The sequence below is a fragment of the Nelumbo nucifera genome, chromosome 4 (genome assembly GCF_055504915.1).
Source record: "Nelumbo nucifera cultivar China Antique chromosome 4, China Antique-T2T, whole genome shotgun sequence".
Lineage (NCBI taxonomy): Eukaryota > Viridiplantae > Streptophyta > Magnoliopsida > Proteales > Nelumbonaceae > Nelumbo > Nelumbo nucifera.
Window position 1 is genome coordinate 89,084,480 of NC_142652.1, and position 22,289 is coordinate 89,106,768.

At 41.1% G+C, this 22,289-nt stretch overlaps 1 protein-coding gene across 5 annotated transcripts in view; it reads left to right on the plus strand.

The window, feature by feature from the left end:
* LOC104586729 (mitochondrial Rho GTPase 1-like) overlaps window positions 1-22,289 on the plus strand; it is a 59,655-nt gene that overhangs the window by 7,533 nt on the left and 29,833 nt on the right. For 4 of the 5 annotated variants that reach the window (XM_088903000.1, XM_088902998.1, XM_088902997.1 and 1 more), the window contains exons 7-8: window positions 8,709-8,777; window positions 9,188-9,243. In XM_088903000.1, the coding sequence (XP_088759126.1) occupies window positions 8,709-8,777; window positions 9,188-9,243 (125 nt within the window). The remainder of the gene's footprint in view (window positions 1-8,708; window positions 8,778-9,187; window positions 9,244-22,289) is intronic. The other variant, XM_088903001.1, reaches the window with a different exon arrangement.

A 22,289-nucleotide genomic window follows, 5' to 3' on the forward strand; every position in this document is an offset into this window, starting at 1 on the left:
CACTTACTGTAGATTTTGGAAAGATCTTTGCATTGTTATTTCTGCTCAAAAGTGACAACGATGCCTTTATGTGTTTTCAAAATCCAAGACTTCTTTTATGTTTGCATCTATGTTTGGATTAAATTGTTGCACATTTTTGATATTCAGCCATTCACACTCTTTGAAAAGATATCTTGATTGGGAATGACTTCTTAATCAGTGGTCAGAAGATTAAGGTGTCTTAATCTGCTACTCTGGAATATCTTTTGCCAATTAAAGAGCCACCCTGCTAATTGATTCCTAGCCTTCATCATATCCATGACATGTGATGTAGATGATTCCATGGTGGAAGGTGGAATGTGGGGCGTCTGTGTAACTGTGTTGCATTTGACTTCTCTGCTTCATGAGATTCCATATGCTATTTTAACTTCCTGGCCTCTAATTAGAAATATGCTACTACATTGACTACTTGCCTCTGAAACTGGAGAATATATGTTATATAATTTGGAGAATATATGTCATATAATCCCAGCTTGTTACATAGATAGTTTACTTTCCCTGAGCTTAGAGCTTTTATAAACAAATCTGCTCACTGATCATTCGAGCCCACATGTTCTGTGCTTATTTCTTCAGCAAGAATTTTCTCCCTCACAAAGTGGCAATCAACCTCTATGTGGTTCGTTCTCTCATGAAAAACAGGTTTGGATGAGATATGGAGTGCAACTTGATTGTCACAGTACAATTTCGTAGGTTTATCCATGTGGAACCCATTTTCTTGTAGGAGATTCCTCAACCACACTAATTCACAGGTAGTGTGTGCCATGGCCCTATGCTCGGCTTCAGCACTGCTTTTAGCCACAACCGTCTGCTTTTTACTTTTCCACGTCACAAGATTTCCTCCAAGAAATGTGTAATAGTCTGTAGTAGATCTTCTGTCATTCACTGAGCCTGCCTAGTCTGCATCTGTGTACCCAACTACTTAAAGTTTTCCTCCTGGTTTATACAATAGTCCACAGCCTGGAGCTCCCTTCAGATATCTTACAATTCTAAGAACTGCATCCCAGTGAGGTATACGAGGGTTCTGCATGAATTGGCTCACCACACTGACCGCAAAGGAGATGTCGGGTCTCGTGATAGTCAGATAGTTCAGCTTCCCCACTAGTCATCTATACCTTCCAGGATCTTCAAATACTTCCCCTGTATCACTGCTCAACTTAACATTTGGTTCCATAGGGTTCTCAGCCGGTTTTGCACCTAACAGTCTTGTTTCTTCCAGTAGATCAAGAACATATTTTCTTTGGCACAGATTTACACCTTGTTTTGACCTGGCAACTTCTATGCCCAAGAAATACTTCAATGTCCCAAGGTCTTTTGTTTGAAAATGATTTTGCAGAAATACCTTTAGCTTGTCAATCCCCAATTTGTCACTGCCAGTAATAACAATATCATCCACATAGACCACTAATAAAATCTTTCCAGCCTTTGAGTCATAGCTGAACACTAAGTGATCAACCTGTCATTGTTTCATTCCAAAACTCTTCACCACTTCACTAAACTTCCCGAACCAAGCACGCGGCGATTGTTTCAACCCATAAATTGCCTTCTTCAGTCTGCACACCTTACCATCTTCCCCCTGAGCAACAAACCCAGGTGGTTGCTCCATATATACCTCCTCCACAAGGTCACCATGAAGGAAAGCATTTTTTATGTCAAGCTGAAACAGAGGCCAATCATACATAACTGCCAGGGAGATTAACACACGAACAGAGCCAATCTTAGCCACCGGAGAGAATGTCTCCATGTAGTCCACTCCATACAATTATGAGTAGCCTTTAGCAACAAGTCTGGCCTTCAGATGCTCCACACTACCATCTGGCAAGTATTTAACTATATACACCCATTTACAGCCCACAACATGCTTACCAGGTGGGAGAGTAGTGAGCTCCCACGTTTGAGTATGTTGAAGAGCAGGGAGTTCCTCCTCCATTGCCTGCTGCCACCCAGGTGAACTAAGAGCTTCTTGGACATTGTTAGGTATGGAAATAGATGACAAAAGTGAAACAAACTGACGATGTGAGGCGGAAAGGCGAGATAATGAAACAAAATTAGAAATGGGATGGAGAGTAGAAATGCATTTACCTTTCCGTAAGGCAATGGGTAGGTCAAGTTCTGAGGGTTCAGCAACAGGAGCCATGACAGGATCTGCAGATAAGGTAGAAGCTGGAGGAGGGGCCGATGTCGTTCGACGTGTATACACTTGCCGGATCGGTGGTCGTTCAGTAGTGATCTGCACTAGATGAGGTGATGAGTCTATTCCAGCAGGAACATCCGGAACTGGATCACTGTCAGGAAGAGGAAGAGGAAGTAAGGGTGGAGACGAAGGTGCTTCAGGTCCTGAGAAGAAGGGTACAAACTCAAAAAAGGTGACATCAGGACAAACATAGCACTTTCGAGTAATGGGATTATAACACTTGTACCCTTTTTGAGTCCGAGAGTAGCCAAAGAGACACATTTAATGGAGCGTGCATCTAGCTTGTCTATTCCAGGACTCAGATTGTGGACAAAGCACACACAACCAAAGACACGAGGAGTGAGTATAGCATCACTCCAAAACCGTTTAGGAACATTCATATGATGAAGAATAGACCGAGCAGTTTCAAGGAGCTGGCGGTTCTTTCGTTCAACCACCCCATTTTGTTGAGGTGTGGATGCACGAGGTTTGATGAATAACGCCATGCTGTTCTAAATACTGTTGAAATGAAGTAAGAAAGTATTCACGACCATTATCTGAACGAAGGACTTTGATTGGAACACCAAATTGTGTACGTATTTCAGAATGAAATTTTTGAAAAATGGAAAATAATTCACTTCTTTCTTTCATTAAGTAAATCCATGTCATCCTTGAACAATCATCAATAAAAGAGACAAAATACTTGTACCCATTATAAGACTCTATTTTGATCGGGCTCCAAACATCAGAATGAACCAAAGAAAAAGGACTCAACATACGACTTTCAATTCTAGGACTGAAGGAAACACGACGATGTTTCCCAAACTGACATGACTCACACTATAAAACTGACAAATGACTCAAAGACGGAATTAATATTTTGAGTGCCTTGAGAGAAGGATGTCCTGTTAGACAGTTTTGTATGCCCTTAGCTTCAATCGGAATGATGTACTTTATGAGTTTATTGTAAATGAATAAAGATACATATTTGATTCATGTTCCCTTGGTATGTTTCTGTGTAATACCCTTAAACTGGACACTTAATGAGACTCGTGTTAGTTTAGAATGTTCACATCCAGTGGGTCGGTCTGGGGAGACCTATCCTGACAAGGCTAACACTGTGGTGCCACCAAGTCGGTTGGGGTGGCCTGTCTCAGCTGCCAGGGTGAGACCCTAGGCACATACAGTGTAGGATTAATTGAATCTTTGAACTGGACCAGATTTCCAGTATTGCTCTGGACCTTGGAGATTGATGGGCAAAACTGGAAAGTTACACCCGACCCCTAGACTCGATTATGATACTGCACTAGGTGTCGAATTGGGCTATCTTTGATGTACCAATCAGTGAGATCCTTAGCGGGGGTCAAAACCTGGGTATGTTGGGACAGTCCGAAAATTCATCTGAGTGGGTGATCATAGTGACAGGATCAGCCCCTTTGTCGGACAAAGGTAATGATCAGGGATGCACTCTCACTGATGGAAGCCAAGACTGCCGGCAGCCGATTTCAATCGTTGAGATTTGTTTTTTGCAAAGTATATTTTATATGAGATATAAAAGTATATATATTATGGTTTCTAAAAGGTTTGCAAAAGGTTTTAATTCCCGGGATCCATATAAGTGGAGAGTGCAACACTGTTCCTTGCAGCCGAGGGAGAGGTCCTCTCTTGTCGGGCAGTGTATGATCATTATGGGCTGAGAGGTTAAGTGTAAGACCATTGAGGATAACACCTGATGGGCTAATCTTGCATCTGCCCACAGTTCCTGGGTGTTACAAGGTGGCTTGGCCCAGGGACCACTTAGTGTAAGTGTTGGGCCCATAGAGCCCATTTGATGGGTTTCAAGGGGTACACTGTCTTCAGCAGTGCATTCGGCCAAGCCTTGTAACAAAGGCTGGGCTGAACCCATGTGGCTGATGTGTAGATCAATGCTTGGGTCCCACGCCATACAAGGAAGCCCAACTGGGTAGCAGTTTGGAAGGCTTTTTGAGTACATAACCTTAAATGGGCCTTAAGCCCATTTCGAACTGGGCTGATTTGATCAGTCATTTAAATGGGGCGAATTCTGAAGTGGGTCAGCTAAAAGGATTGGGCTTAGACCCTATCCACTCAGAGAGTCCAAGATCAAAATGAGATTTAGATCTAGAAACCTCCTAATTATATTAGGAGATAGCTGATCTGATCTGCAGATGAGATAAAGATTATCCCTTATCACTAAGGGACTTCTAACCCAAATATGATTTGGATTAGCAACTCCTAATCTGATTAGGAGCTGATCCCTTTGAGATTATAAAAAGGGGAAGGGGGCGGCAGCCTTTGATGATCATCAACAGCATTCTTCTCTTAAAGAAAGAGAGATTGAGAGATTTCCTGCATACTGTGAATTCTCTCCTGCCGCCACCTTCCTGCCATTGCCATTCCTTCAGTTCGATCTCCAGTTCTTGGGAGCAATCAAGATTTGATCTTGATTTCAATCTTTTGGGAAAAGATTGGTTGGAGCTGTACTCACAAGCTGTCCAGTTGATTCTTGCGAAGGGTCAAGTTCTTTTGAAGAACGTTGTTGATTCTGCTCCATCCTTCACTACGCCATCTTCAGTGGGAGCAGATTTTGGATCCTTCCTTGGGCGTGAACACCTCCATTGGGAGATAGCATTTCTCCGTATCAGGTATAATTCTCTCCCACTCCTTTTGGTTCAGATCTGGTTCAGTTTATGGTTCAAGATTGATCCTTGAAAATATGATTTTCTAAATAGGGAATATGATTCCCAGTTGCAGGGAGAGATAAATTTTTTTTGAAATTTGCCCCTTATTCCGCAATCTTTGGGCGTCCATAGGATGGATCTCTCATCCCTTCAGTGGTATCAGAGCCATGGTTCAAATCTTGAACCAGTTTGTTTCAGATCTGAACCTGCGCAAATGGGCAGAAGGTGTTCTACCCAATTTGTGCAGATATGGGTTTTGGGAAATTTGTTCCCAAAATTAATGGGCGAATAATCTGAAATTAATTTTATATAAATCTAATTATTATTTAGAATTGTTCTTTATAATTTTCTTGATTTATGGGCTGTTCGTACAAGAGGAGATCGAAATCTTGGTTTGCGCAGGGAACCTGCAAGATTTGCAGTTTCTTGATTTATTTATTACATTTGGTTTGTAAATAATTTTTTTTTTATTTTCTAGACTCAATGTATAGGTATTCGATCTGATGTAATTTTAATAGAAATAGGATTTCTATTTATTTTAATTTTGGATCGAAGATGGCGGCGCAGAAAGGGAGATTTCGCAGATGGGAGAATCGCTATCTGCGATTTGCAGTTTGTGAAACTGCATTCTGTAATCTAACCTCTGTCTTGCAGGATGGATTGTGCGAACAGCCTTGATTTACTGATTGTTGTTTTTCTTTTATCAGTAATTAATTTCAGATTATTTTCTTGAATTAAAGATTTAATTAAAAATCAAACCCTAGACCCATTCGAACCAAGATTGGTTCAAACTGTTTGGACCGAATCTAGGGTTTAATCAAGGCTGAAAGTCAGCCCTAATTTTCCCACTAATGGGCCTAAGGATTGATATTTAATTAAATGGTTAATTCGGCCCAACCTGTAAAGGCCCAGTTTTAAACAGTTAAAATTGCTAAAAGCCCACTTAACCCTTAAAGTTATATGGGCTGAACCATTCGACCCTTATACCTAGATAATATTAATGGTTAATATTATGGATTTAGAATGGGCTTCAAATGGGCTTTACAAATAATTAATTGATTGGATCAATTTATCCCTGCATGTGATGTATGGATGTGTGGTGTGCTACGTACATGGGCCATAAGTACTTGGCCCATGCTCAATTGACAGTGGCTCTTTCGCACACCATGGCTGAATGCACATCATTGCCATGGTGTCCCTTTTGGTCATTGGATGACCTCCCTCAATGGTGGGCCCCACACCTCATCATGAGGTCTCGTGCGGAACCCTAGCCGATTTAGGCCCACCAAAATCTGGCTTTATGAAAGTCAGTGGGAGCCACTTTGGTTTGACCTAAAGTTAGAACTAGGGCGTATTTTTCTGTTCCCTCCAGACAATATGAGTGCATGTGATAGGGAGATTCATATGATGAACTCTCTAAAGGCCTTCCATCATTAGCACAAGGATGGGTCCTTCAGTAATGAGGAAACGCACCAGAAAATGGGCTATCCATTTGCTGTTGGGATTGTCTAAGTGTTTCATAAGATGATAGGGGCATCATAGACCGATGTGGGAGGGGCTTCACCAGAAAATGGGAACTCTCTCACGGTACCTTGGCGTTCACGAATATGATGGGTAAGCACTCACTGGACAGAAAGGTTTACCTGAAAACGGCTCTGAACCTTGTCTGACAGAGGCCAAAGGGAAAACTCATATGATGAGTGGATATGATCCTTCACAGAAAGGTGGTGGGGTTATGCAGCTGAAATAGTTGGCCTCATGCACCCTATGTGATTTCCCACATTTCCAGAGACAACCCGTAGTCTCCGTCACTGAGAAAGGAGGGAAATCTCAGAGATGAATAAATGGAAATGGATCGTAGATTAAAATCCATATCTATGAAATGAACATGAATAAAATTAGGTTGTGGACTGATGTTTGCTCTTTTATCAGAAAATGGCAAACGGATCATTTGCAAAGTTACTTGATGACAACAAGTTGAAGGGCCCAAACTATGCTGACTGGTATAGGAACCTTATGCTGGTCCTTGCTTCTGAAAAACTTGACAAAGTGGCAAAGAATCCTGTCCCGGAGCGTCCAGGAGATAGGGCTTCTGAGGCCCGAAGGAGAGACTATCAAGAATGGGAGGAGAAAAACTCCCTTGCTCGGTGTTACATCATTGCCTCCTTGGACAATCCGATACAGAGGCAGTTCGATCAGATCGAACTTGCCAAAGACATATTGGATAGTCTCAGGACAATGTATGAAGAGCAGAATCGTTCTACTCAACAAAAGGTCTTGAAACAATTCATGACCACACAAATGTCCAAGGGTTAACAAGTTCACGACCATTGTCTTCGGAGATGGGATACATCAACGAACTGGAGGCTCTTGGATCCGGGCTGGACCTTGCAACCCAGATAGATGCTATCCTTAACTCTTTGCCTCCTTCCTTTAATCCGTTCATCATGAACTATAACATGAACAAGCTGAATGTCAGCTTACAAGAGCTCAGCAATATGTTGCAAAGAGCTGAAGAACTGATTAAAAAGGATGAGCCTGTAGCCATACTCCGATTTCAACCCCACTAAGAATCTTGTAACATCTAGTTGTTTCTTATATTCTGGAGTGAGGGGATGATAGACATTGAGTTCATTCCTTATATTCTTCATGCAAGCATAGTACTCTTCTAGGGTTTTGTTTCATTGTTGCAAATCAAAGTATTCCTGATAAAGTTGATATACCCTTGTAGTATTATCTTGTCCAGAATACAACTTCTTAGCATGTTCCCATATATCCTTAGCCGTATCTAGGAACATGAAGTTGGCACTAATTTTGGGTTCCATACTATTCTATAGCCAGGTCATGATTTGAGCATCCTCTTGTTCCCAATCATTAAACCCTGGAGAGTCAGTCGGTTGGCCCATTGAACATAGTTCTCCCCATTCAGTTTAATTGAGGTCATCTGTACACCTAGGTAGTCAGAGGGAACCACCACACTAGGTTTCTGGTCATTATATCCATCTCCAATTGCTGCCATGGTACTCTTTCACCGTTGCCTCTAACCTGAATTCTCAGCTACAAACTGAGTGCTGTTATTAGGAGTTTGATGTTCCAGCACCTATAGCCGCCCCTAAACACAATAATAGGTACACAAGCCTTATTCTTGTTCACACTACTACTGATTTCACAACACCACGAACCACATAAACATCAATTCAACACTTACTAATCACATGCAAGTCCTCTTACAACCACTCAATAAAAATTGTGTATCACAAGCACCACCACATAGTCATATCTGTTACACCCGGTACAGACCTGTTTAACACCTTTAAGAGGGCACTACACGACCACAAGGAACTCGGCTAGGTGACTGCATTACACTTTAATAGAGGAACGAAGAAAGAGAGGTCACGAACACTGCTGAGATGTTTCACGAACCGAAGTAGGTTAGGAACATGGCTCTGATACCATGTTTCGACTGCTGCTACAGTAACCCGAACCAGCAAGAGGAAGAAGAAGAGAAGAAGAAGAAGGAAAAGAAGGGACTGTCGAATCTGATGGGTCAACCCTATCAGTCGACCCCTTAATAGTAATTAGTCTCTAATAATTTCTACAAAGACTAAACTGCCCTTACTTAAGTGTGGGGTAGAGTGTCTCTAATAAAACTGCCACATAAGCATACAACTTAACAAAGATAAGATGACTAAACTACCCTTATTCGGCTCACTTTAACATTATCTTATTCTGAAAAAAATTATGTTACCTATAAGAAAGAAAATGTTTGAAATATTTATTTCCTAATCTCAATCTTGTAGAGTGTGGAGCTGACAAATGAAGCTGTGGATTTTCTGAAGGGTATCTTCACCTTGTTTGACATTGATGGTGTATGCATTGCTCTCCTCTTTGTTCCTTTACCATGTTGTCTCTTTTTGCATTTTTTTTTTGAAATTTTTAAAGAATTTGCGCTTTGCTTCAAAAAGGTGCGATCCTCGCGTTGCGCCTTGTGCATTGGCTGCAAAAAGCCATTTGTGCTTTCTTGCACCTTGTGCTTTTAAAACACTGCTGTAAGTGCAAGGAAGAAGTGTATTGTCAAGCTGTCTACACCCAAATAGAATTATACAGTGGATTCCCTAGACTACAACTTGCATTTACTATGGGATGGTAGATTCAGCTTGCCATATAGTGTTGTAAGAGGCCTTAACAATTATTGGTTTGCTTTTAAAGCTAGCAAGTCTTATATTCCTTAACCACAAGGATTTTGAAGCTTTGACACTCTGGACCTTGTATTTATTAGGATGGGGCCTTGCGACCCGTGGAGCTTGATGATCTCTTTTCAACTGCACCAGAAAGGTGAATTTGTTTCTTGAGCCATATGTTGTAGTCTGTTTCCTTGATGTCAATGCAAGATACGTTACAATTATTGGTAACTCTATGGATTGCAAGATATGATAACACATTATTATTTGCTTCTAATAATCTAATTATATCTGATTCTGATATTTCTTGGGTAGTTTAAACTATTTGGATTAGCAACATATCATTCTCAATGCTCATAGATCTTCCTCTTCCCAGTGTTTCTTAAATTGGTGTGCAACAGTGATATCTTTTGTCTACATTGGTTCTGTCTCTTTCTCTCTCTCTCTGCTTTTCTGTGTTTATGTTTTTTTTTTTTTAGTTTTTTAAACTTTTGCCTTGGTTATAGATTTGAAGAAAGTGGGGTGTAGCCTCATGATTTAAGGAACTCAGGGAAACTGACTCCTATTTAATTTTTTTTTATAATTAATCCTATTTAATTTTTTAATCAATAAATTGTGCTTCTGTTTAAATATGTCTCACTTAAATGTCTCCTTCTACTCGCTGCAAGTATTTGTCATTATTAGGGTTGATAATTTTCCCTTTAATTTATGAATGGAACACCTTGAGGCAACTTGTGTCCAATTCCTGTGCAGGATATCATCTTGTTGTCTTGCTCTGCATACATGTATAGTTGAATACTATTATGATACCTGGATACCTGTACAAGTGCGCTTTATTGTGTTGCATACTTCAATTTTTAGTGTAAATTTCATATCCTCTACCATATCCAGCCATGTTGTTAGGGTCTGCCTAACACAGGAGCTCTTATGACACATCCACATCAGAAGAGTACAAATGTGGGTGGGGGAGGGGGAGGCTTCTGACTTCTGAGGATTGTCTCCTTGTTACGAGTACAAATGTGGTATTGCTGTTTGATTTGCTGGCGGCTTTTTACAAATTCCCTTCTTGCTGTGCTTGTGTGTCCTTGTTATGCATGCATAATATCCGTCTCTGTGGAGCAAATCACAAATGGATGTTGACCTGTTACTGTCAGCTGTGACAATATTTCCTTTTTAGGAGATTAAGGGGCTTGAAACGGCTTACTAGAAATATTAATTTGAGGATACATTGGGTTAGGAGATTGGCTAATATGATGTTGGATGCTTTAGCTAAGCAAGGGGTAAATAGGGATTACTTGTACTGGATAGACCTTAGCATTTGGAACTGTCGACATGGGTTCAACTACAATATTTGGAATATGATACAACATTCGAAAATCTGAATCACATAAAAAGCTACCCAGTAGATTGTGAAATACTAATATAATCCTTGTTTTTTATGTATTCCCAGCTCTGGAAATAATGGAATCCAAGACCCTAGAGACATTTTAGATTTTTAGCATGGGCCATGGGGACGGTTTTATGGAAGACTAGGCTTGGCCCATTTTGCTGGCTTTATTTTTCTACCTAGATTTTTATGCATGTACTTTTAAGTGGTTAATGAAATCATTTTGTTATAGATAAAGCTTGAGAATTCCTCATCAGAACAAACGTTCTGTATGTGGGGAATGGGCTGAATGGCAAAGATCAATTCCTTACATCTTCTGTTTCTCATTCGTGATCACAGTATGGTGGGATTTCATTAAAAGTTTGGATTGCCATAGGTAATTTTGTGGAATATTGGCCTTATTGGTCTGCTGCCTGGTTGAATAGCAGAGGGTAAATCCTTTGGAACATCCTCTTTTTTGCTAAGGTATAGCATAAATGTAATCATTATTTTTAAATAAGAAAAGCAGTATGGTGGGTGGTGTGATATTAAACTCCATCTTCATAGATGATTCCATTGCATAATTTTGCTTCTAATTAGGGTCTGATTGCCTGTAATCCTCTTTTAATGTGATGCTGAAAAAAACCCTCTTTTCATGTGTATTTTGTGTTATAAATAAGCTTATTCTTTTATCTGACTACCTATATTTCTTTATTCTTAAAAAAAAAAAATGCATGATTAAACATGCTGTTCTTTCCAGAAAACATTGGTGGGCCCCAATATGAATATATTTATGTGGTGAAGAAGTGGGGATAGGGGGTTTCTAGCTAAGGTGCTCAATAGAATTGCTTCTCTGAGGAAGTGTCTTTACTTTTGTAATATTTGACTTGTTTTCATAAATAAATTAATTGTCACTAATCTATTTTCCCAACCTGTAACTTTTAAAATCATAGAAATATTTTTTGAGAAAAGATAACTGGTTGCATTAAGAAAAGAGAAGGTGCATGAGAATATGTACAGACTACAAGAAAAACAGCAAAAGAAATTACAAAGGCAGAATTCTTTTACTATACAGATTTTCCTTAAAGGTACCCGATTTAGCCAAACCATCAGCTGTAGTATTTAGTTCCCTGGGAATCCAGATTAGATTTATGGCCATGGTGTCCAAAATGTCTCTGGCCTTAGACAGGTAATTAGCTAGTCTCCAAGGGCCTCCCTCCTCCCCTAACTATCTTATTGTATTTGCAGAGTCTCCTTTTATAGTTAGAACAGACAGCCCTTTTCTTTAGCAATTTGAAGACCTGTGAGCACAGCCATGATTTCTGCTTTTGAAGAATCAGCAACCCCGATTAGGCCACTAAAAGCCCACTTAATGCTTCATCCCTTCCTCTAAAAACTCCACCAATCCCCACAGCTCCAGGGCTGCCCAAGGCACTGCCATTGAAATTTAGAGTGAGCCCTGATTCTAATTCAAATGGCCAAGAAACCGGCACTCCCTGTTCCTCTGTTAGTGCTACACAGGTTGATCCTGAGGAGACTTCTCCCAGCAAACTCCCTCAGAACCTAGGCAGAATTGGTGACGTTTCAGGTTTTGGTGTTTCTAGTATATTTTGTCTTGATTCTTGTATTCCCCGAGTTTTTGATACCAATCTGCCCCCTTCCCAGTTGTTTTTTTTTTTTTTTTTTTTGTCTCAGCCCGCAAGTGAAGCTGGCACTCATCCAAAAGCTGCCTATCCTAGTGACACTCTTCCCAAAGCTGCCTGTCCTAGTGATTCAATTGAAGTAACAGAGGCTTTAGAGGATGTAGAGGCTCTGAATGATATTGTGGATGAAGGGGAAAGGATTTGGGGATTAATCTTGCAGATCTTTAGACTCTTGGTAGAGGTGGAATTAGGGGAGAATTTTGAAAAGGAACAGGAGGGTGACACTATAGTTCCTAGTTCCCAGGTAAGGGGGAGGGAGGGAGAAAGGGTGATAACGGGTGAAAAAACAACAAAGAGGAGAAATAGGAACAGAAGTCAAAAAAAGAAAAGAGCGGAAGAACAAGATAAATCTAAGAAAAAGCTTGAAGGAGGGACACCTAAAAGGAGGGAGAAGAAATTGAATCAAGTGGAGGGATTGAGATGTGAAGTGGACTATGATAAGAGGTGTTCTGGGAGAAAAGGAAGGTAGTCAGGTTAGCAAAAGGTGGTGTCTAGGGTTGCTCATAAGTTGTTTCTCAATGAAGATTATTAGTTGGAATGTATGGGGATTGGGGAGTTCCAGGAAAAGAAGAGTGATAAGGGAAATGCTCATAAAAGAATAGCTAGATGTTGTGTTGATTCAGGAATCAAAACTATCAAAGGTGGATAGGAGATGGGTGAAAAGTATTTGGTGTACTAGAGGATTGAGTTGGTCTATTGCACAGTCTTGGGGGGCCTCAGGGGGTATTTTGACAATTTGGAAAAATGAGGATTTGGACTCTACAGAAGAATTAATTGGTAACTATACGATTATAGTGAAATTCAGAAGATGAGTTGATGGACTGGAATGGGCTTTAACAAATGTTTATGGGCCAATTTTATCATTGAAACTGTTTGGACTGCTGCTACAGTAGTCCGAACAGGAAGAGGAGAAGAAGAAGAAGAAGAAGAAGAAGAAGGGTCAGTCGAAAATCTGATGGTAAACCCATCCAGTCGACCCCCTTAATCTATATTAGATTCTAATAATGTTTACAAAGACCGAAATGCCCTTACTTAAGTGTGGGGCAGAGTCACTCTAATAACACTGCCACATAAGCAAGTTACTTAATAAACAGAAGAAAACTAAACTACCCCTATTCGGCACATCTTAACACTCCCCCTCAAGCTGGAGAATATATGTCATATAATCCCAGCTTGTTACATAGATAGTTCACTTTCCCTGAGCTTAGAGCTTTTGTAAACAAATCTGCCCACTGGTCATTGAAGCCCACATGTTCTGTATTTATCTCTCCGGCAAGAACCTTCTCTCTCACAAAGTGGCAATCAACCTCTATGTGCTTTGTTCTCTCATGAAAGACAGGATTGGATGAGATATGGAGTGCAGCTTGGTTGTCACAGTACAATTTCATAGGTTTATCCATGTGAAACCCAATTTCTTGTAGGAGATTCCTCAGCCACACTAATTCACAGGTAGTGTGAGCCATGGCCCTATATTCGGCTTCAGCACTACTTCTGGCTACAACCGTCTGCTTTTTACTCTTCCATGTCACAAGATTTCCTCCAAGAAATGTGCAATAGCCTGTAGTAGATCTTCTGTCACTCACTGAGCCTGCCCAGTCTGCATCTGTATGCCCAACTACTTCAAGTTTTCCTCCTGGTTTATACAATAGCCCACGGCCTGGAGCTCCTTTCATATACCTCACAATTCTAAGGACTGCATCCCAATGAGGTATACGTGGGTTCTGCATGAATTGGCTCACCACACTGACTGCAAAGGAGATGTCGGGTCTCGTGATAGTCAGATAGTTCAGCTTTTCCACTAGTCGTGTATACCTTCTAGGATCTTCATATACTTCTCCTGTATCACTGCTCAACTTAACATTTGGTTGCATAGGGGTCTCAGTCGATTTTGCACCTAACAGTCCTGTTTCTTCCAAAAGATCAAGGACATATTTCCTTTGGCACAGATTCACACCTTGTTTTGACCTGGCAACCTCTATTCCCAAGAAATACTTTAATGTTCCAAGGTCCTTTGTTTGAAAATGATTTTGCAGAAATACCTTTAGTTTGCCAATCCCCAATTTATCACTACCAGTGATGACAATATCATCCACATAGACCACTAATAAAATCTTCCCAGCTTCTGAGTCATAGCTGAACACTGAGTGATCAACCTGGCATTGCTTCATCCAAACTCTTCACCACTTCGCTGCACTTCCCAAACCAAGCACGTGGAGATTGCTTCAACCCATAAATTGCTTTCTTCAACTTGCACACCTTACCACCCTCCCCCTGAGCAACAAACCCAGGTGGTTGCTCCATATATACCTCCTCCACTAGATCACCATGAAGGCATTCTTTATGTCAAGTTGAAGGAGAGGCCAATCATACATAACTGCCAAGGAAATTAGGACACGAAAGGAACCAATTTTAGCCACCGGAGAGAATGTCTCCATGTAGTCCACACCATACAATTGTGAGTAACCTTTAGCAACAAGTCTGGCCTTTAGACGCTTCACACTACCATCTGACAAGTATTTCACAGTATACACCCATTTACAGCCCACAGCATGCTTACCAGGTGGGAGAGTAGTAAGTTCCCACGTTTGAGTATGTTCAAGAGCAGAAAGTTCCTCCTCCATTGCCCGCCGCCATCCAGGTGAACTAAGAGCTTCTTGAACATTGTTAGGTATGGAAATAGAAGACAAAAGTGAAACAAACTGGCGATGTGAGGTAGAAAGACGAGATAATGAAACAAAATTGGAAATGGGATGGAGTGTAGAACTACGTTTACCTTTCTATAAGGCAATGGGTAGGTCAAGATCTAAAGGTTCAGCAATAGGAGCCATGAGAGGATCCGCAGATAAGGTAGAAGCAGGAGGAGGGGCCGGTGTCGTTCGACGTGTATACACTTGTCGGATCGGTGGTCGTTCAGTGGTGACCTGCACTGGATGAGGAGATGAGTCTACTCCAACAACAGCCTCTGGAACTGAATCACTGACAAGAAGAGGAAGATGAGGTAAGGGTGAGGACAAGGGTGCTTCATGACTGGAGAAGAATGGGACAGACTCAAAAAAGGTGACATCAGGGCAGACATAGCACTTTCGGGCAATGGGATTATAACACTTGTACCCTTTTTGAGTCCGAGAGTAGCCAAGGAAGACACATTTAATTGAGCGTGCATCTAGCTTGTCTATTCCAGGACTCAGATTATGAACAAAGCACACACAACCAATGACACGAGGAGTTAATGGAAACGGAGATAAAGTGGGAAACAAGATGGAGAAGGGGGACCGACCATGAAGAATAAAAGAGGGCATCCGATTAATGAGAAAACATGCAGTGAGTACAACATCACTCCAAAACCGTTTAGGAACATTCATGTGGTGAAGCATAGACCGAGCAATTTCAAGAAGATGACGATTCTTCCGTTCAGCCACCCCATTTTGTTGAGGGGTGAAAGCACACGAGGTCTGATGAATAATGCCATGTTGTTCTAAATACTGTTGAAATGCAGTAAGAAAGTATTCACGACTATTATTTGAACGGAGAACTTTGATTGGAACACCAAATTGTGTGCGTATTTCAGCCTGGAATTTTTGAAAAATGGAAAATAATTCACTTCTTTCTTTCATTAAGTAAATCCATATCATTCTTGAACAATCATCAATAAATGAGACAAAATACTTGTATCCATTATAAGACTCTATTTTGATTGGATCCCAAACATCTGAATGAACCAAAGAAAAAGGACTCAACATACGACTCTCAACTCTTGGACTGAAGGACACACGACGGTGTTTACCAAACTGACATGACTCACATTGTAAAACTGACAATTGACTCAATGATGGAACCAACAATTTGAGAACCTTGAGAGATGGATGTCCCAGTCGGCAATGCCATTGTAGAGGAGTAAGGGAAGTCTGAAGTGCAATTGAAGATCCACCGCCGTCAAGGTAATACAATCCACCAGCTTCATGCCCCCCACCAATCTTCTTCCCCGTCTTGAGATCCTGAAAAACACAAGTGGAAGGAAAGAAGGTAACAGAACAGTTAAGAGCTTTGGTTATTTTACTAACAGACATAAGATTGAATGGAAACTTAGGTACATACAAAACAGATGATAAGGGGACAGTAGCCAAGTCAACATTACCAACACCACAAATGGGAGATGAGGACCCATTGGCAAGTGTAACAGTTTGTGATGTGGAGGTTTCAGAAAGAGAAGAGAACACACCTGGAGTCCCGGTCATATGATCTGAGGCTCCAGAGTCAACAATCCAAGAAGGAGTTTTAGATGACATGCAAGCAATACCTGATTGGGCATATGTGGCAGTGGTATGCTGTTAAGATGTGCCGAGTAGGGGTAGTTTAGTCTTCTTCTGTTTATTAAGTAACTTGCTTATGTGGCAGTGTTATTAGAGTTACACTGCCTCACACTTAAGTAAGGGCATTTTTGTCTTTGTAAACATTATTAGAATCTAATATAGATTAAGGGGGTCGACTGGATGGGTTAACCATCAGATTTTCGACTGACCCTTCTTCTTTTTCTTCTTCTTCTTCTTCTTCTTCTTCTTCTTCTTCTTCTTCTTCTTCTTCTTCTTCTTCTCCTCTTCCTGTTCGGACTACTGTAGCAGCAGTCGAAACATGGTATCAGAGCCATGCTCCTGACCTACGTCAGTTGGTAAAGCACCTCAGCATTGTTCGTGACTCTTCACCTTCGTTTCTGGTCAGTCGATGGAGAGAACTGGTTTGCCCTAGGTCAAAAACATTACAGCTTGTCTCTCTACTGCGCATAACCTTCATCAACAAGGAAAGTGACTTCAGTAGTGAATGGTTGATTGATATTCTCAAAGGAAGGTCGGTTCTCTCTTCTTCTAGTGTTACTTATATTTCTGGGTAGAAACCCTACAAGAAGCTGTTAGTATTGAGTAGAACCTAGAGAACTAGGTTCATTGTTGCCCTAGGAAGGGTTGTGTGTGCAGTAGCCGAATGGTGTAGGGCTGCTGTAAGTTGTTGAATGGTGTTAGGGCTGCTGTAAGTGGCCGAGTGGTGTAAGGTAGAATGCAGTGACCTTGCCGAACTCCTTGTGGTTGTGTAATGCCGTCTTAAGTGTGTTAAACGAGTCTGAACTGGGTGCAGCAGATTTGGCTGTGTTGTGGTGCTTGAGTGGTTGTAAGAGGGCCTCTACTTGTGATTAGTGAATGGTAAACTGATGCTTATGTGGGACGTAAGTGTGTGAAGTCAGCAGTAGTGTGAATAAGAACAAGTGTGTGCTTCCACTATGGTGTTTTGATGCTGCAATAGGTGCTGAAATATCAAACTGTGAACAACATCAATCAGCTTGTAGCTGAGAAGTAAAGTTAGAGACAACTGTGAAAGAGTACAATGGCAGCAATAGGAGATGGCTACAATGATCAAAAACCTAGTGTAGTAATTTCCTCCGACTACCTAGGGGTACAAATGACCTCAATTAAGCTAAATGGGGAGAACTATGTTCCATGGGCTAAATCAGTGGAAGTTTTTCTCAAGGCAAAGAAGAAAGTAAAGCATGTAAGAGATGAAAAGCCACCGGTTGATTCTCCAGGGTTTGATGATTGGGAACAAGAAGATGCTCAAATCATGACTTGGCTGTGGAATAGTATGGAACCCAAAATCAGTGCCAACTTCATGTTCCTTGATACAGCTAAGGATATATGGGAGCATGCTAAGAAGCTATATTCTGGACAAGATAACACAACAAGAGTATATCAGCTGTATCAAGAGTACTTTGATTTACAACAAGGAACCAAAACACTAGAAGAGTACTATGCCTGCATGAAGAATATAAGGAATGAACTCAATGTCTATCATCCCCTTACTCTAGATATTCAAGTTCAGCAACAGCAAAGGGAGCAACTAGATGTTACAAGATTTTTAGTGGGGCTGAAGTCGGAATATGAACCAGTTAGAGCTCAAATATTGGGGGGCTCTACTCTTCCTACACTTGAGGAAGTATTCTCAAAACTTCGTAGAATTTCTTTGGGTCAGACAGAGAACCCCACACAGTATGATAGATCAGCACTTGTGACAGCTAGAGGTGGTGGACATAGTACAAGAGGGGGAGGTCATTCCAGAGGGGGCCGTGGCAATTCCATGATTGGTCGGGGTGGTCGTGACTCAGGGGGAGGTCGTGGCAGAGGAAAAAACAACTCTACAAGGAAGTGTACTCATTGTGGTAGGGATGGACACACAGTGAATTTTTGTTATGACCTACATGGCCCTCCCTCTAAATGGGCTAATCATGCTATAGCAGGCGAGGTTGCTATTAGTGACAGTAAACTGGCAGACCGAACACCTCCCACATCTACATCTACTTCTGGGAGGGAGATGGTGAGTGTTCCGCATGATGAGTATGAACGGTTCCTTCAAACTACTTCACAGCATACCACTGCCACATAAGCAAGTTACTTAATAAACAGAAGAAGACTAAACTACCCCTATTCAGCACATCTTAACAGAAACAAATAACCCCAACCATAGGATCACCTCAAGTATGAGGAAGTTCAACTATTTTGTGGATTCTTTTGAATTAAGGGAGCTGCTGTTGGTGAAAGCTGATTTTACCTGGTCTAATTTTTAGGAAGAACCACTTTGTTGTAAACTAGACAGATTTTTATTCTCTTCAAATTGGTTGGAAGTATGGGGTGGTTTGGTGATGGGGGCACTACCTAGACCTATGTTGGATCATTGTCCAGTTAGACTATCTCAAGAAAGACTAGGAGGAGGACCTTGCCTTTTCAGATTTGAAAGCATGTGGCTGTTACATCCAGACTTTCAAAAGAAAGTGAAAGAATGATGGTAAGAGGATCAGGTGGTGTTTAGATGGAAGGGATATAGATTTTATAAGAAGTTACAAAAGCTAAAAGCCAAGATCGAAGTTTGGAACAAAGAAGAGTTTGGTAGAATTGAAGACAGAAAGGAGGCTATTATTAAAAGGATTCAAGAACTTGATGCTATTGAGGTAGAGAGAGGATTGGGGCTTGAAGAAAGGGAGGAGAGATGGAAGTTGAAACAAGATTTGGAAGAAATTCTTAGAAAAGAAGAGATAAGCTGGAGACAAAAATCAAGATGCAAGTGGTTGATGGAAGGAGATGGTAATACAAGATTTTTCCATAGTTTGGCAAGTGGAAGAAAGAGGAAGAACATAGTTGAATGTTTGGAATGGAATGAGGCACTGCTAACAAGAGAGGAAGAGATTGCAAAAGCTTTTGTGGAGCATTTTAAATCCATTTATGACAGCCCCAGTAGAGTAAGAGAGACTCTAACTGACTTTGAGTGGCATGTTGGCGAAAGGGAATTGTTGGAGCCCCTGGAAAGACCGTTTGAGGTTCAAGAAATAAAGGAAGTAGTTTTCTCTATGGAAAGATCAAAAGCCCCGTGGCTGGATGGATTCACTATGGCTTTTTATCAAGACTGTTGGGATATCTAAGGTGATGACTAGTGGAGGTTTTCTTGGAATTCTTTGAAAGAGGAAAAATAAACATGGGTGCAAATGCTACATTCATAGCTTTGATCCCTAAGAAGGTGCCTGCAGTTCAGCCCGAGGACTTTTGACCTATTAGTCTGATTGAGAGTTTGTATAAAGATCATTTCTAAAGTTCTTGCACTAAGACTTAAGAAAGTCCTCTCTTCCTTAATCTCACCGAATAAAGGGGCCTTTGTGAAAGGGAGACAAATTATCGATCAGATTTTAATAGTCAATGGATGTGTGGATTACAAAAAAAGATAAAAGGAGAAAAGGGTCTGATCTGTAAACTTGACCTAGAAAAGGCTTATGATTTGGTGGATTGGGATTTCTTGCTAGAAGTGTTGATGAATAGAGGCTTTGGGGAGAGATGGTGCAAGTGGATGAAGGGTTGTATTACCTCTTGTCACTTTTCAATCTTAGTGAATGGAGTAGCTAGGGACTTCTTTCCTGCAAAGAGGGGCCTTAGACAAGGAGACCCTTTGTCACCTTTCCTCTTCACCTTAGTATGGACGTTCTATGTGTCTTGATTTCTAGGGTTGATTCAAGAAATCTACTAAAAGGTTGGAGAATTGGGAGGCAACAAATGATTGTCATTCACCTACAATTTGCGGATGATATCATTCTCTTTTGTGAAGGGGAAATTGAGGAGATGGATAATTTGAGATTGGTGGTGATGCATTTTGAGAGAGTCTCCAATATGAAAATCAATTGGAACAAGAGTTGTGTAGCGGGGGTGAATTTACGGGAAGATGAGGTGCATTTGGTGGCTAGGGCTTTAGGGTGCGAGGTAAATGGTTGGCCTCTATTTTATTTAGGTCTGCCCCTGGGGGCAAATCCTAGAACAAAAAGCTTTTGGTACCCAGTTTTGGAAAGATTCACTAAGAAGCTAGCAGGGTGGAAGAGAAATTATATCTCACTAGAGGGTAGAATCACTTTAATCAAGTCCACTGGCCAAACTTCTGGTGTATTTTTGTCTACCTTTAAGCTTGCTGCCAAGGTTGCCAATAAGTTAGAAAATCTCGTGAGAGACATTTTATTGGGAACCAGGTGACTCAAAAAAGGACCATTTAGTGAAGTGAGAAGTAGTTTCTAGGAAAAAGGAAGTGGGGGGTCTAGGCATTGGCAATATCAGATTAAGAAATGTAGCTTTATTAGGAAAATGGTTGTGGATATTTCCTTTGGAGCAGGACAGTTTGTGGCACTTGGTGGTGGAAAGTATTCACGGGATGGCAGCCAATGGATGGGATGTTGGTGTCGACCCTAGGGCTTCTCATTTCTCCCCTTAGAAAGCAATTACTAGAGTCTTGCCTTCCTTTCAGCCTTTCATCAGATTTGATGTGTGCTCAGGTAATAAAATTCTATTTTAGGAGGACCTTTGGCTTGTGAACACCCCCCTTAAGGATTGATTCTTGGTAATATATTTTCTTTCCCTAAAAAAATTCAAAACCATCTCATCACTTCATGTGTTTGAGGGGACTTGTTATTTGGGTTTGAGAAGAGGGTTGAGGGATTCAGAATTGGCTTCTGCAGATGAGTTGTTCACTGTGTTGAGTTCGGTTTTCCTAGATCTATCTTGCCCAGACAATAGAATTTGGAAAGAGTCTTCTTCTATTGCGTTTGTCTCTTTTCCTGCTAAAGAAGTTTGGCATTCTCCTGTGCCGCCAAAGGTTAGGGCTTTTTTGCTAGGAAGTGGCTCTTCAAAAGATCAATACTATGGATGTACTTCAAAGAAAAAGGTCAGACTGGTGCCTTTCCCCACATGTCTATTACCTTTGCTTAAGAAATGGTGAGACGACGACGACTCATCTTTTGATTTCTTCTCCTTTTACTTCTTATTTGTGGGATTGGTTCTCTTCTTTGTTTGGTTGCAGATGGAATCCTCCCTCGGGTGTGCCGAACCTTTTTGACTCTAGCTTCTTCCGACAACCAAGGAAAAGAGGCAGGGTAATGTGGAGAATAACAAGAGCAGCCATCCTTTGGTCAATTTGGGAAGAAAGAAACAATAGGATCTTCCTAGGGCAAGAGAAATCCAAGGAAGCACTTGTTGAGGTTGTTACCATCAAGGTTATGCATTGGCTGAAAGTACATCATCTCTTCAAGGACTTCTCCTTAGATGACCTAATTAGAAATTGGAGTGCTATAGCTGTATCCTCTCCTTCCTCCCTTGTGGTACAAGAAAGTTGGATACCACCGCCTCAGCTCAGGGTGAAGCTACTAAACTTTGATGGAAGCTCCTTGGGTAATCCAGGTCAGTCGGGAGTTGGGGGTGTGTTCAGAAATGAGGAAGAAAAAGGCTTGGCCCTTTACTCGGGCCCAATTGGGGTGGGAGATTCATTAAGGGCAGAAGTAGTGGCCTTACTTCAAGGTTTGAGACTGGCGAAACAATGGGGAATGGCAACAATTAGAAGTGGAAGGAGACTCCAAGCTGGTAATAGGGTGGATGCAATCTGGAAACTTGGGAGTTTGGTCTCTTAGACAGCCTCTAAGAGAGATTATTAGCTTAACAAGGGAGATTGGGGTGCACTTTAAATGGGTAAGAAGGTCAGCAAATGGAATGGCTGACACTTTAGCTAAGCAAGGAGTTACTAGGGAGGCTTTGTTTTGGGCTTGTTTGTAAGTTTTTGTTTTTTTCCATCCAT